Source organism: Pelophylax lessonae (assembly GCF_965119305.1).
Source record: "Pelophylax lessonae genome assembly, chromosome: 10".
NCBI classification, from domain to species: domain Eukaryota; kingdom Metazoa; phylum Chordata; class Amphibia; order Anura; family Ranidae; genus Pelophylax; species Pelophylax lessonae.
The window spans coordinates 226103644-226119146 of record NC_138777.1 but is presented as its reverse complement, the minus strand read 5'-3'; the positions used below and the strand labels follow the sequence as shown (position 1 = coordinate 226119146).

Genomic DNA, 15503 nt, shown 5'->3' with positions numbered 1-15503 from the left:
GTCAAATGAAGCAATCTTCTCCAAAAAAAAAAAGACAGAGACTTAACCATACAAACAATTTCCAAAATGTCATAAACAGGATTTTTGACCTACCACAATTTATTTCTTGGAGTTAGTTAGGGGGCACAGGTGGATAGTGAGAGATGTTGGGTTATGCAGTTACCTTCAAACACTGGCAAATAAAGCTGTTAGGACAGCTCAGCATAATCCCTCCAGCTCCCCCTGCACTAACAGGCCCACAATTGACCAAGCGTTAACTGAGGAAAATAGGGATGCTTGTAGCACCCTATGGCTGAAACTGGCATCGGAGGAAGCCTGTAAAACCACCTGGTAAAGCTTGCCAAATGTGACCTAGAGATGTCTTGCAAATCTGAGAAACAGATGCCTGAGAACATACAGTGGGGTAACGCTTTGTCTGATTCTCCGGGGTGGTGAGCTGGCTTGTGGTGTCCTCCTTGCACCCAAGAATAACATGGAAAAGAGAAAAGGCCAGCAACTTGATCTTCTTAAAGTAATACATTTATTGTTGCAGATGAAGTACAGATAATACAGGGGCTAGCTCCGCTTAAAGCCTTAGTTATAGCTATTACGATGACTAAGGCTATACGCCAAAATGAGTTAGCCCCTGTATAATCTGTACTTAACCTGCAACAATAAATGTATTACTTTTGGAAGATCGAGTTGCTGGCTTTCTGCCTTTTCCATGAGATGCCTGAGAACAGTGGATTGCACTTTGAAAGGGCTGGTTGGAACCTTACCCCTAAGCTCACACGCTTTTATGAGTTGTCGAATCCACCTAGTTATGGGGGAATGAGCAGCAGTTCATTTTTCATGGGGACTTTCGGGGATGACAAAAAGAGCGTCAGTCTAAGTCTGGGGGTTCTGTTCTTCAGACTTTAGGGGAGGTCAGTGGGTGTAAAATATACCCTGTTGCTGCTGGTCAGTGGGAGTAAATTTAGCTCCAGTTTAGTGGTCAAGTAAAAGTAAAAAATGTACTTGGCACCTCTGGCTGCGGCTTCTTATGGTGGCACACAGAGAAGAGGAGGAGTGGAGAGCGCCGACGGGGGACCCCAAAAGAGGAAGATTGGGGCTGCTTGCACAGAGCAGGTAAGTATAATGTGTTAAAAACAATCACTTTAAGATAAAAAGAATTTGATATAGATACACTTTAAGGCTTGGTATAAAAAGATGCTCAGTGATGCCAGTGCAATCCTGATAGGGAAAGCTCCAGGGGAGCACTGTTTAGTCACCCGGCCTGCCAAGCCTAGGGTGGTCTGATCACTGCAGACCATTTTTTACATTTTATAATTAGGAGTATGGCACAATGAAGTGTATGCTTCAGGGAACATGTGTACTAAGCTGTTTGGCTGCGGTTCTGGGAAACCTGTGAAGAGGTTGATATCGCCCCTTCTCGAAGCCCATGTATACCTCTTCTAAGAGAAAATACACCTTCTCCAGTAACAAAGGTGGAGACAATTTCAGTTCCATAATAAACACATTTTCATCTGAATGAAATAGACCGGTGTAGAATTTAGCATAATACCTCTCGGTGCACAGTGACACGGAATCTACAAATATTTGGCACAGAATGTCATAAAAGACTTGAATATTGAAACCTTCCAAACTTTAAGTGCTTAAACACGATCAGGGATATTGAAAAAAAAAAATGCAGTGTGCAGAGCATCAAAGCGCAGAAACCCATAGCAACTGAAATCTCCTCATCAACTTTCATTCCTTTGGAGTCTGGACAGAGAGGCGAGTTCCAGTTTCTATGGATTACTGAAGGCTGCCTGATTTTGGCACAGACTTTTTGGAGTCAATTTTTCAGCACATTGTAATCATCAACACTCCATTGCAAGACATTTCCAGCAGGAAAAGATCCACATGACAATCAATTTCATGTTGGGTAAAGTGGACCTAAACTCAAAAAGTTAAGGTTTGCTATGTCATAGGGAACATATAGAAATGTAAATTGTGCTTAAAGTACTACCCTGAAAGATCTATCTTTTGTAATAAATTCCTCCTAAAAAAAAATAGCAAAGCACTTCCTGTGCCTGCAGCCTCAAGGCTTTAAATCTGCAGTGAGAAATCATCTAAGGCACTGCTGCCTATTACTGCTAGCCTCACCAGGTTTGTAGTGAGATTTGGTGATTTCACTAGTGTGTTGCTCACTTGTCTTCTTGCTGGAGAGGAAGATGTACCTGAAGAGCTGCAGTGCAAGGATCTCCCTGCTTCACCAATTCTGTGGATCTGTCCCTTTCTTCATCTCTCCTGCTGCATCTTCATTAATACCTCGCTCATCATCAGAGAGGGAGTTCTAACATGAGGAAGCAAAGCACTGCCTTTGCCAAGATGGTCACCACCACCACACAGCCCCACAGTGCAGAACAATGTATGGTAAAGCTGACCATACACCAGTAGAATTTTGCACAAATGTTCAGACCAAAATTGTGCATTTGATCTTGCTATCACTGAGTCCAATAATTTAACTTGAAAGCCCTGGACCTGCTACTTGAATGGAATCCCAGACATATCAAACAGGTTTCTTTTGTGCCTAGAACATCGCAATATGAATGATTTTTTTTTCTAAACAAAAAACACATTTAGTTAGAATTTTGTTAGTTCAAGGAAAAAATTGTTTCTTTGAAATTACTTGTTACTGTGGTCAAAAACAAACAAAACTAGGGCTTAAAGTGGAACGAAACCTACTGATTTGAGTTTGAAAAAACAGTTACATTCCTGGCACGTGTCGGGAATGTAACTGTCACACCGGTTGTGCTTTCAACCAAACTGTCAAACTATCAAATGGCTGGTGTCATATCTGATCACATTTGCAGTATCATGGCAGTTGCAGATCAAACAGAGGCCAAGATGGCCGATTCCTTGGCTGAAAACAGTAGGAGGGTTTACTTCCACTTTAAAGCAGAGTTCCAGCCTTTTCTGTGTTTATTAAAAGACAGCAGCTACAAAAAGTGTAGCTGCTGACTTTTAATAAACACACACTCACCTGTCCCACGGTCCAGCAATGCGGCCACCCGAAGCCTCGATCCTCTCCTTCTGGTCTCGGCGGCGCCGGCATCACTGCTGTGGGCACCCGGCTGTGACAGCCGGGTACGCACTGCACATGCGCGAGTTGCGCTGCGCGTCTTGATTGGCCGGCAATCTTCTGGGACCTCTGACGTGTCCCAGAAGATTGCAGGGAGGGAGGGGGAGAGGAGAACTTCCGCTCAGGGTGCCAAGGCGCTCCGAGCGGAAGTGGGAGTGGGTACCTGTCAAAACTAGGGAAAGAATCAGCAGCAGGGAGACCACAGACAATACTGGTGACTGGTCCTTCCACAACAAAGGTCCTCTTTAGGATTATGGTGTTATGTTTAAGGTTACGTTTATGGGGTTATATTTAGGTTTAAAAAATGACATGCCAAATGTGGCATGTCGGGGGGTTAGGACTACCTAAAGCGGAAGTTCAACTTTTGGGTGGAACTCCGCTTTAAGACACTAATAGGGAAAGAATCAGCAGCAGGGAGACCACAGACAATACTGGTGATTGGTCCTTCCACAGCAAAAGTCCTCTTTATGATTATGGTGTTATGTTTAAGGTTACGTTTATGGGGTTATATTTAGGTTTAGGGACAGCAGGTGACTAATACTCTTTTGAGAAGTGATATACTTGTTTTTAGTCTGCAAAAAAACTGAATTTTTGTAAGATCTTACCTGTAAAATTCCTTTCTCTGAGTCCTCCGACAGTCGCCGGCACTTCATATTCATCACTAATGGGGTTATTGACATTTGCTCCGCAGGAGTAGCTAGGCAACAAAATAGTTAATATCAAAGCTTTTAACATATCCCACCCCTAGGGGGTGGTCCCCTCAGTCAATACCTCCCTGCTTCCTGCATTCTCAACTCAGTTTCAGTAGCATAGCAGTAGAGTACATAAACAAACCCCAAAAGAGGGGCGGGGGCGGCGACTGTCGGAGGACTCAGAGAAAGGAATTTTACAGGTAAGATCTTACAAAAATTCCGTTTTCTCTTACGTCCTCCAACAGTCGCCGCCACTTCATATTCATCACTAATGGGGATGTCCCATAGCAGTGTAGACATGAGGGGTGGGAAAAAAAGCAGCCGCGCCTAAAGCAACGCAGTACCCACATCAGAGAAAGGAACCTTAGCAAGTAAGAGAACCAACTGGGTAACAGGAAAAAAACGTGCTCAACAGGAGCAACAACCCAGGAAAACAAGTAACCTAGGGATAAAGACATCCCAACAGCCAAGGACCCAAAACTGAGTTGAGAATGCAGGAAGCAGGGAGGTATTGACTGAGGGGACCACCCCCTAGGGGTGGGATATGTTAAAAGCTTTGATAGTAACTATTTTGTTGCCTAGCTACTCCTGCTGAGCAAAGGTCAATAACCCCATTAGTGAAGTGGCGGCGACTGTCGGAGGACGTAAGAGAAAATATATATTTTTTTGCATGTTATAAGAATAGAAAACACAGTAAAAATGACCCAGGCCAAAATGTCTTCAAAACTTCTACCCCAAAATCAGGCAAGCCAACATTCAGAAGCTGAAAGCTAACAGACCGGGGTTACTGCGCCTTGCCAACACTACTACTACTGAAAAACTTGATCTCCGAAGCTAGTAAAGCATTATGGGAAATGCTGATTAGCTGCCACTTGACCTAAGTCTTTGTAAAACAAAGATAATTGTAACTAAAAAAACAAAAAGTGACTGGACGGTTCACGTGTCAAACCTTAGTCCTTCACTCACCTAAAAATCACCTTACCTTCCATTAAAACACTACCAAAAAGTCACAACTGAAAAACAACCATTGTGGCCAAGTTGAAATGAACACGTCTGGAGGCAAGAAGAGTCCGGCTTCCACTCCGCGGGGAGTCAGCGCTGACCAATAAGAAGATGCACTAGAACAACAAAATACTGTCCTGTCTGCCAGATTCCGCTTACTTCATGGCGGCTTTACGTGACAATCTGTAAACATGGAAAGTTCTGTTCTTGAAGACCCTGGTGAAATACTTTGTGTAGGCCGGAGAATCTTTCTTTATTTCATCGCAGAAGCGGGGGAAAGGAGAAGGCCTTAAATCAGGGTCGTCCTCCCCAGGACCATCCATTGTCTGGTTAAACAGAGAAAAATAAAAGGTTTGGTGATCGGCAATGCGGTATCCTCCTCTTGTGAATACTTCAGGGCTAAAACGTTTAATAAGCTGCCTATCTCGTTTAGGATAGGCAAACATGCATTGGATGTTGTAGTGGGGTCAATGTACCAAGCAGGGTCATAACACGTGGATCATGGGACCCCATAGTAAAATTTACATGAATTCCCAGGGAAGAGCATCAGTGCAAGGAGTTAAAGTGACAGTAAAGTCTCCTTTTCTCTTTTTCAAAAATAATGACAAACATGTTACACTTACCTCCTCTGTGCAGTTGGTTTTGCACAGGGACGCCCAAATCCTCCTCTTCTCTGGTCCCTCTTCAGCGCTCCTGGCCCCTCCTCCCTTTGAGTGCCCCCACAGCAAGCAACTTGCTATGGGGGCACCCGAGCCGAGTTACAGCTCCGTGAATCTATTCAGACACAGAGCTGTGGTTTAGCCCTGCCCCCTCTCTCTCCTCATTTGCTAACTGACTTTGATTGACAGAAGCGGGAGCCAATGCGGTCGCTGCTGTGTCTTAGCCAATGAGGAGGGGAGTCCCAGATGGCTGAGACAGTCGTGGACATCCCTGGATGGAGAGGGGGCTCAGGTAAGCTTCAGGGGGGCTGCTACACACATAAGGTTTTTGATCTCAGTGCATAGAATGCATTACGCCTGTCACGCCCCTTCTGACGCCGGCTCACTTCATTACCGCGGGACGCCGCGATTTCTTGTGATGACTGCCCATGTTTTGTTTTTTGTTATGTAAGTAGAACCTAATCAATTTTGAGTGATGATTTATACTGGATTACGCTATGGTCTCCTTCCTTTCCCTTCCTATCACCATTAACATCGGAGCCACCTACTAGCCATTTATGACTCTGTGTGTTACCTGGGAGAGTTAAAGTGGAGTTCCACCCTAATTTTATACTTACCTCCATCTTCTCGCTCCGGGTCACCTGAAAAAGAAATGGATAATCGCATTTTTTTTTTTTACTTACCTTGTAGCGAAGAAAATATACTTACCTTACTTCCTTCTTCCTCCTTCCTCGGCCGAGGCCCGTCGTCACTTCCTGGCTCTGCAATGATTCCTGGGAGCTGAACATCATAGCTCCCAGGAATCATTGCGCCTGCACCGGCCCCGACGTCAGTTCCGGAAGTGACGTTGGGGCCGGCGCAGGGCATCGTGGGACCGAAGAAGGCGGAAGAGGACCCCGAAGAGGATCTCGCTGGCTTCAAGCTGCCCACATCTGAGATGGCAGCGCTGGACAAGACGTTTTCAAGGTAAGTATTTGTCCTAACAGGTAAGTGCAACCCGGGACAGATCAGGGGCTAGCCATTGTGGAATGCACTAGCCCTGACTGTCCCGGGGGTATTTTTAAAAAAAAAAAAACAATTCCAGGGTGGAACTCTGCTTTAAGGAGTATTTGGAGGCGATCCTGGTTTATATAAGTGGAGGAAGGAGTCATTCCTGAGTGTCTTTGTCCCAAGCCTGAGTGGCCTGTCCATTAAGTTGGGGGCCCATTCTTTTTGGTAAGCAGCCATTTTATCCATTCATCACGGGTGTTTTTCCTTTCTGCTCACCATATCTTGGGACCTCACCTTTTATTTTGGACTTTCTTATTCTCCACATTTGATCCATATTTGGGATTCATGACGTTTATGGACTTTCTATATGTTGGTCTCGTTTGATTGCACTGCACCAATGATTTTTTGTAACTTATTTATTTAAGTTATTTTTTAGCGCTGCACTATTTGATTTACATAGAATGCATTAACCAGTTGCCGACTGCCTACAGTATATTTACTGCGGCAGTCTGGCTCCTACAGGCAAAGCGACGTAGGTCTACGTCGCTCGCCTGAAGGCAGCGGGGGGCGCAATCGTCAGCGGGGTAGCTGATGCACGGGGCAGGCGGCCCCGATTGCCACCTGACACTCTCGATCGCTCCCCGCTGAGAGAGAACGGTCGGCTGTTGTAAACACAGCTGAAGGTCCTTCTCCCTGCAATGATCACAGAGCTCATGTGATCCTGCTAAATAGGATTACATGTCTCTATGATCATTTCACAATTCCAACCCCCCACAGTTAGAATCACTCCCCTAGGCTCACATTTAACCCCTTGATCATCTATACTGTTAACCCTTTCCCTGCCAGTGTCATTATTACAGTAACAGTGCATATTTTTAGCACTAATTACTGTAGTAATGTCACTGGTCCCCCCAAAAATGTCAAAAAATGTCAGTTAGGGGTCCGATCTGTCCGCCGCAATGTCGCAGTCCCGCTAAAAATCGCAGCTCGCCGCCATTACTAGTAAAAATAAATAAATAAAAATGACATAAATCTTTCCTGTACTTTGTAGACGCGATAACTTTTTCGCAAACCAATCAAAATACGGTCAGTGGGATTTTTTTTTTTTTTTTTGCTTACCAAAAATATGTAGCAGAATACAAATTGGCCAAAAGAATGAAAAAATTAGATTTTTAAATTTTTTTTTTTGAGAATGCTATATAGCAGAAAGTGAAAAATATTTTTTTTTTTCAGAATTGTCGCTCTTTTTTTGTTTATAGCGCAAAAAATAAAAATCGCACAGGTGATCAAATACCACCAAAAGAAAGCTCTATTTGTGGGGAAAAAAGGACATCAATTTTATTTAAGTACAGCGTCACACGACCGCTCAATTGTCCGTTAAAGTAACGCAGTGCCGAATTGCAAAAAATGGCCCTGGTCATTAAGGGGGCAAATCCTTCCGGTCCAGAACTGGTTAAACTCTTGTTTTTAATGTGAACTGTTAGACGGGACAATTAGGTTTGCTTCTGGCTGGCTGGAAAGTTGAGCTGTGAATTTTTCTTTGTTTTTATATTTGACAGGATGGGAAAGTGAAAGTGAAACTGCAACAGAGAACTATCAGCACCCCTTCCCTGGCAGGCAGGGCGGAGCTGTGTAAGTTTAAGGACAGAATAGATGGAAATACCAATCCTTTGGCAGATAAAACAGCTACTATATATATTTTATCTGTATGTAGATGTTTATCTGGGGTTTAGCTTTACCCACATAAGTTGTCAAGGCAGTTAGTGCCCAAGTAAATCAAATACTAATGCACACTGGGCAGACGTGTCTCCATTAACAATGCTTACTCTAGTGACATAAAATGACTGAATTCTCACATGGTCATTGTTGATATCCAGCAGATCTCGTAGACGACATCCTCTCCCGTGTCTCCTCTCATAACATATACTGTCCTCTAATATGACGTAGTTTGTGCCAAACGACCTCAGTATTCCGTGTACATCTTCCGGGGCTCTCTTTGCATACACCTGATACACCTAAAAAAAAAAAAAGAGACTTTTTAAATGCCCCTAGGCTCGCATTTAAACCTTTGATCGCCCCTGGGTTAACCCTTTCCCTGCCAGTGTCATTAGTACAGTAACAGCGCATATTTTTAGCACTGATTACTATAGTAATGTCACTGGTCCCCCCAAAAATGTCAGTTAGGGGTCTGATCTGTCTGCTGCAATGTCGCAGTCCTGCCAAAAAAAAAAAAAAAAAAATCGCACATCGCCGCCATTACTAGTAAAAAAAAAAAAATTAAAATGACATAAATCTTTCCCTGAGTTTGTAGATGTGATAACTTTTGTGCAAACCAAAATACGCTTATTGGGATTTTTTTTACCAAAAAAATATGTAGCAGAATACAAATTGGCCTAAAATGATAAAAAAATAGTTTTTTCATTTTTTTTTTTGGGAAGGTTTTATAGCAGAAAGATAAAAATATTGTGTTTTTTTTCCAGAATTGTCGCTCTATTTTCTTTTTTTTTTTTTCAGAATTGTCGCTCTATTTTTTTTTTTTTCAGAATTGTCGCTCTATTTTTTTTTTTTCAGAATTGTCGCTCTATTTTCTTTTTTTTTTCAGAATTGTCGCTCTATTTTATTTTATTTTTTCAGAATTGTCGCTCTATTTTCTTTTTTTTTTCAGAATTGTCGCTCTATTTTCTTTTCATAGCGCAAAAAATAAAAACCGCAGAGGTGATCAAATACCACCAAAAGAAAGCTCTATTTGTGGGGAAAAAAGGGACATCAATTTTATTTGGGTACAGCGTCGCATAACTGCGCAATTGTCAGTTAAAGTAACGCAGTGCCCAATCGCAAAAAAATGGCCTGGTCATTAAGGGGGAAAATCTTCCGATCCAGAAGTGGTTAGGAAAGGAGAGGTGCCTCCTCCCAACGCATTTCGCTCTATAGGCTTCCTCAGGGGCTCTAGGGGTGCAGCTGAGTATGGTTAAATTGCTAAAGAAGCGGAGGGTAAAGGTGATGGACTGGCCAAGCATGTCTCCAGACCTAAACCCTATTGAGCATCTGTGGGGCATCCTCAAATGGAAGGTGGAGGAGAGCTAACATCCACCAGCTCTGTGATGTCATCATGGAGGAGTGGAAGAGGACTCCAGTGGCAACCTGTGAAGCTCTGGTGAACTCCATGCCCAAGAGGGTTAAGGCAGTGCTTGAAAATAATGGTGGCCACACAAAATATTGACACTTCGGGCCCAATTTGGACATTTTCACTTGGGGGTGTACTCACATTTGTTGCCAGCGGTTTAGACATGTATGGCTGTGTGTTGAGTTATTTTGAGGGGACAGCAAATTTACACTGTTATACAAGCTGTACACTCACTACTTTACATTGTAGCGAAGTGTCATTTCTTCAGTGTTGTCACATGAAAAGATAGAAAAAAATATTTACAAAACTGTGAGGGGTGTACTTACTTTCGTGAGATACTGTAAATGCACAAAAAGATGCCATATAGAAAAAAAAAAAAATAAAAAAAAAAAAAAAAAAAAAAAAGGGAAACAACCAAACATATGTAGCATAAAACAAATTGGCAGAAAATGTTAGAAAATTTTGATTTTTACATTTTTTTTGGGGAATTTCATATAAAAAAATGTGAAAAATATTATTTTTGCAAAATTGAGGCTCTTTTTTTTGTTTATAGCGCGTGATCAAAAAATCGCACAGGTGATCAAATACCACCAAAAGAAAGCTCTGTTTGTGGGAAAAAAAAGGACGTCAAATTCGTTTAAGTACAGCGTCGCACGACCGCGCAATTGTCCGTTAAAGTCACGCAGTGCCAAATCGCAAAATAGGCCATGGTCAGGAAGGGGGTAAAATCTTCCGGGGCTTAAGTGGTTAATAAATAGAACCTAAAGTATTATGACAATGAGGATCGCTGGAGGAACCAATGGTAATTGTACTTTGGACAGCTCCCATGAGAATGTGGATACATTATACTTTTCTTTTTAACAATCCTAAAATGTAAAGAGTCTCACATCCACAGTACAATCATCCACCAACCCCTGATTGGTGGGCCCACCTGTTTGGTCCGGTCCCTGAGGGTCTTGTCCTCATAATGAGGGTGATTGGTCAGAACTCTCCCAGTGCAAAGCTTCACCCCAGCCAGAAGCTGCATACTGCCTGCAAATACAGCATTTTTCGGGGTGTTTGACCTTAAAAAGGAAACAAAGGATCATTACTAGAAATACATCAATGCCGAGAATCACACAGAATACTGGAATCAGCTGATAGTGCAAACATGAATGCTATCTTGTTAAAGCGTTATTAAACCCAAACATTTATTATATTGCAGCTTACCAATTCTTAGATGTCATGTCTGCATTCATTTTCTTCTTTAGGCTTTGTTTTTTTCATCTAGTGATCTGGTCAGTAAGTCTGTTGTTTTTCAAGGGAATAAGCTCTCTATTACTCTCCATTTACTACTGACAGGGGTGCTTATAATGGTCAGATTTTATTTATTCATGTATTGTAAAACCTTTATCTCAAAAGGAAAAAAAAAAACGTTTGCTGCTGTCCAATGGTGCCCACTGTGCTAACTTCATCCAGAGTGGGGGCGCTCTAATACAAGAGGTGTGTTAAGGTGAAAAAAAAGAAAGAAAACAAATGCAGAGTGACTAGCAGTGCTGTATTTTGGCCCAGGCCGACAAGGCACAGGCCTAGGGAACCAAAAAAGTCGCCCCCCCCCCCCTCCACCTGGGACTCTATTGGCCACTGGTTGCTAGAGCCACTTCTCTCACCCCCCTCTCTCTCTTTCTCTCTCTCTGCCCCCCTCACTCTCTCCCCTCTCTCACCCCTCCCCCCTATCTCTCTCACCCCTCCCTCCTCTCTCTCTCACCCCCCTCACTCCCCTCCTCTCTTTCACCCCCTCTCTCTAACCCCCCTCTCTCTCTTACCCCCCTCTCTCTTTCTCTCTTACCCCCCCTCTCTCCCCCTCTCACTCTCCTCCTCTCTTTCACCCCTCCCTCCTCTCTCTCTCACCCCCCTCTTTCTCATCCTCTCTCTCTCTCACCCCCCTCTCTCTCACCCCCTCTCTCATTCCTCCTCTCTCTCTCACCCCCCCTCTTTCTCATCCTCTCTCTCTCTCACCCCCCTCTCTCTCACCCCCTCTCTCATTCCTCCTCTCTCTCTCACCCCCCCTCTTTCTCATCCTCCCTCTCTCTCACCTCCCTCCCCCCCCTCTTCCTCTCCCTCCTTCACCCACCCCCCTCTCTCTCTCATCCCCCTTCTCTCAAATATGCATAGGGGGGGCACCCAATGTTAGTCTTGCCTAGGGCAGCACAAATCCAAAATACACCACTGGTGACTAGGTAGTTCTGTTCTGTAGTCTCAGTTGTTGATTTGCAGTGTGAGATCATCTAAGGCACTGCTGCCTCTAACTGCTTGTTGTGAGGTTTGGAGACTTGTTGTGAGGTTTGTTGAGGTTTGGAGACTTGTTGTGAGGTTTGTTGAGGTTTGGAGACTTGTTGTGAGGTTTGTTGAGGTTTGGAGACTTGTTGTGAGGTTTGTTGATGCCAATACTGTGCTGCTCATTGTTCTTCTTGCTGTAGGCTCTGACATGAGGAAGCAAAGCCCTGCTACCAAGATGACCCCACCCCCCACACAGAGACACAATACAGAAAAAGGATAGAAATAGGGAAAGTTCAGCCATGGAGAGAGAATAGGCAACACTGGTGACGAGTTTGTTGCTCTTTGCTTTCCTTTTTTTGGGCACAGCTTCCAGAGCTCAGTTCCTCCTTAGGTGCTCAGAAACCCTGTACTGCAGCTCATCATCATCATCATCATCATCATCATCTGGTACCATCAGAGACACCATCTGCAGGGCCACACATTCTTCCTCTTCTCCAGTAGTGGGCGATCCTAACGGGGAAGTGCCACAAAAAACAAACACAAAAAATACTTACCTGGAGGAAAGGGGTGAGCCCTGATGCAAGCTGCTAAGGAATCCTATGGAGGTGGATAAAGTGGCAACCTCAGCCTGGACTCTGACAAGGCCACGCCCCCAACTTGTTTCACTCCCCTACCCCCCCCCCCCCCCATGGAGCTTAGTCATACATACTTACCTACCTTCTGCAGCATTGATCCGGTGCTGAAAGCTGTCAAACAGTGGCTCTAAGCCGGAGAACTGAGCGATCACATGACCGCTGATCGCTCAGGTCTCGGTCTTCACTGAGCAGAGTGGTGACTCTCAATTACTGCTCTCTGCTCTGCCCCTTCAATGCTCACTGGCGGGACCGGCTGGCTCAGTCTCTCAGTGGTGGGCTGAGAGGCTGAGCAAGCTGCTGTAAGGCATCTGGGTGGATCCCGACATTTATGCCAGGATCCCTCCATAGTCTTTGGCCTGCTGTCAGCTGATTCTGGGACACAGGACCGCACAAGAAAGTGCACTCCTGTGACCCACATGAGAAGTATGGAGAAAAGAACTTTGGCTATACTTCTCCTAATTCCTGCATGAACAGTACTCATGTAACGACTAGTCAGGGCAGTAATATTCTGAGCCCAGGTTGGTGTGGTGACACACCCAAGGGGCCGGTCCATGATAGCCTGGACTCACAAGAAGTGAGGTGAATGAGGCCAGAAGACCACCATCTGGTGGAGGAGTGGGACTTCTGCTGGGGACAGCTCCAGATTAAAATTGAATATTGCAGCGAAAGCTGCTTTTATCATATTTACTAGCACAGGGCTGCTTTTAGTTAACATTTCAATACAAACTGGAGTTTTGCTTTAAGGTGCTGATCAAGTCACTTTAGTGTGTGTTACAGAATAAAAAAAATAAAAAAGCAACAAAAAACACATACTGAACCTATCCCAGCCCCTCTCTGTCCCACTCTACAGTTGGACTACTGAACTCCATCTATCCCAATCCCTCTCTGTCCACTCTATTGCTAGACTGCTGAACTCTATCTACCCCAGCTCCTTTTTATCACACTTTTCTGTTGGAGTACTAAGCTCTATCCCAGCCCCTCTCTATCCAACTTTACTGCTGGACTACTGAATTCTATCTATCCCAGCCCCCTCTCTACTGCTGGGCTACTAAACTCACTGAACTCCATCGACCCCAGCTCCTTTAAATCCCACTCTTCTGCTGGACTACTGAACACTATCTATCCCAGTATCTCTCTGTCCCACTCTACTGCTGGACCTACTGAACTCCATCTATACCAACCCATCCCTGTCCCACTCTACTGCTGGAATACTGTACTCCATTTATCCTGGCCCCTCTCCATCCCACTCTAATGCTGTGCTACTGAATTCACTGAACTCCATCTACCCCAGCTCCTTTCTATACCACCCTTCTGCTGGACTACTGAACTCCATCTACCCCAGTTCCTTAGTTCCTTTTTATCTCACTTTTCTGTTGGACTACTAAGCCTCACCTCTCCCAGCCCCTCCCTGTCCCACTCTACTGCTGGGCTACTGAACTTTATTTATTTGAGCCCCTCTCTATCCAACTCTACTGCTGGACTACTGAACTCCAGCTATCCCAGCCCTTCTCTGTCCCACACTACTGCTGGACTACTGAACTCCATCTATCCCAGCCCTTCTCTGTCCCATTCTACTGCTGGCCTACTGAACTCCATTTATCCCAGCCCCTCCCTATCCCACCCTCCTGCTGGACTACCAAACTCACATCTATACTAGCCCCTCTCTTTCCCACTCTACTGCTGGGCTACTGAACTCCATCTATCCCAGCCATTCTCTGTCCCACTCTACTGCTGGACTACTGAACTCCATCTATTCTAGCCCCTCTCTGTCCCACTCTACTGCTGGACTACTGAACTCCATCTATCCCAGCCCTTCTCTGTCCCACTCTACTGCTGGACTACTGAACTCCATCTATCCCAGCCCTTCTCTGTCCCACTCTACTGCTGGACTACTGAACTCCATCTATCCCAGTCCCTCTCTATCCAACTCTACTGCTGGGCTACTGAACTCCATCTATCCTAGCACCTCTCTGTTCCATTCTACTGCTGGGCTACTGAACGCCATTTATTCCAGCCCCTCCCTATCCCACCCTCCTGCTGGACTACCAAACTCACATCTATACTAGCCCCTCTCTTTCCCACTCTACTGCTGGGCTACTGAACTCCATCTATCCCAGCCATTCTCTGTCCCACTCTACTGCTGGACTACTGAACTCCATCTATTCTAGCCCCTCTCTGTCCCACTCTACTGCTGGACTACTGAACTCCATCTATCCCAGCCCCTCCCTATCCCATCCTCCTGCTGGACTACCAAACTCACATCTATACCAGCCCATCTCTGTCCCACGCTACTGCTGGACTACTGAAATCCATCTAATAATATTAATAAAGCTGGGACATGATGAAAAGGAAAATTTGGGTAATGCCTGGACATACCCTTAAAGCCTAATTATAACGACTTTGACTTTTTCCTGTCAGCTTTCACAAACTTTCTCACAACCGCATACCTAAAACAATCTTGATAAATACTATAGATGCCTTTTAAATAACCCATTTGTCTTTTTCAGTGTCACCCACAGAGCGCTAAGCCTCACAATATGAATGGTTGGGTCATAAATCTCTTACGGGTATTATAAACACGTCTGGCTCCTGTCCAGACATCTGTCATTGCATGCCAGGCTCTGATCGTTTGAAAGACAAATATCTGTAGGTTTCCTGTGCAGATTTACATTGGAGAAAAACGTAGCGCCTGTGTTCTGCCACCTCAGCACTTCTCTCCCGGACGCAGATGATATAGAATACATATTACAGTTTTATACCGGTTACATCCACTCCAACATAAACTGCTCTCCAGAGGACAAAATGCATGAGGTATTAGCCAGCTTTAAATATGATGATGGTCTTAAACATCTTGTCACCGGAGCAGTTTATCATAAAAAAACATCAATAGTTATTTCAGAAATCGCCGACAGCGGCTTTTTCACGTTTTCAAGGACGCTTCATCCTCTGGCGAGCAGCCTGTGGATTAGCATTAAGCAGATGTGGTGCCATTCTTCAACTCTGCAAAGAGCTCGCGGGCCGAGGAAAAGTACGCCA

The 15503-nt window shown here is 44.6% G+C and overlaps 1 protein-coding gene across 1 annotated transcript in view; it reads right to left on the bottom strand.

The window, feature by feature from the left end:
* Positions 1 to 4455: 4455 nt before the first annotated feature.
* DPY19L3 (dpy-19 like C-mannosyltransferase 3) overlaps positions 4456 to 15503 on the bottom strand; it is a 98391-nt gene continuing 87343 nt past the window's right edge. The window contains exons 17-19 of the mRNA XM_082270645.1: positions 10505 to 10637; positions 8306 to 8464; positions 4456 to 5126 (exon numbers count right to left, since the gene is read on the bottom strand). Of these exons, the coding sequence (XP_082126771.1) occupies positions 4956 to 5126; positions 8306 to 8464; positions 10505 to 10637 (463 nt within the window). The 3' untranslated portion in view covers positions 4456 to 4955. The remainder of the gene's footprint in view (positions 5127 to 8305; positions 8465 to 10504; positions 10638 to 15503) is intronic.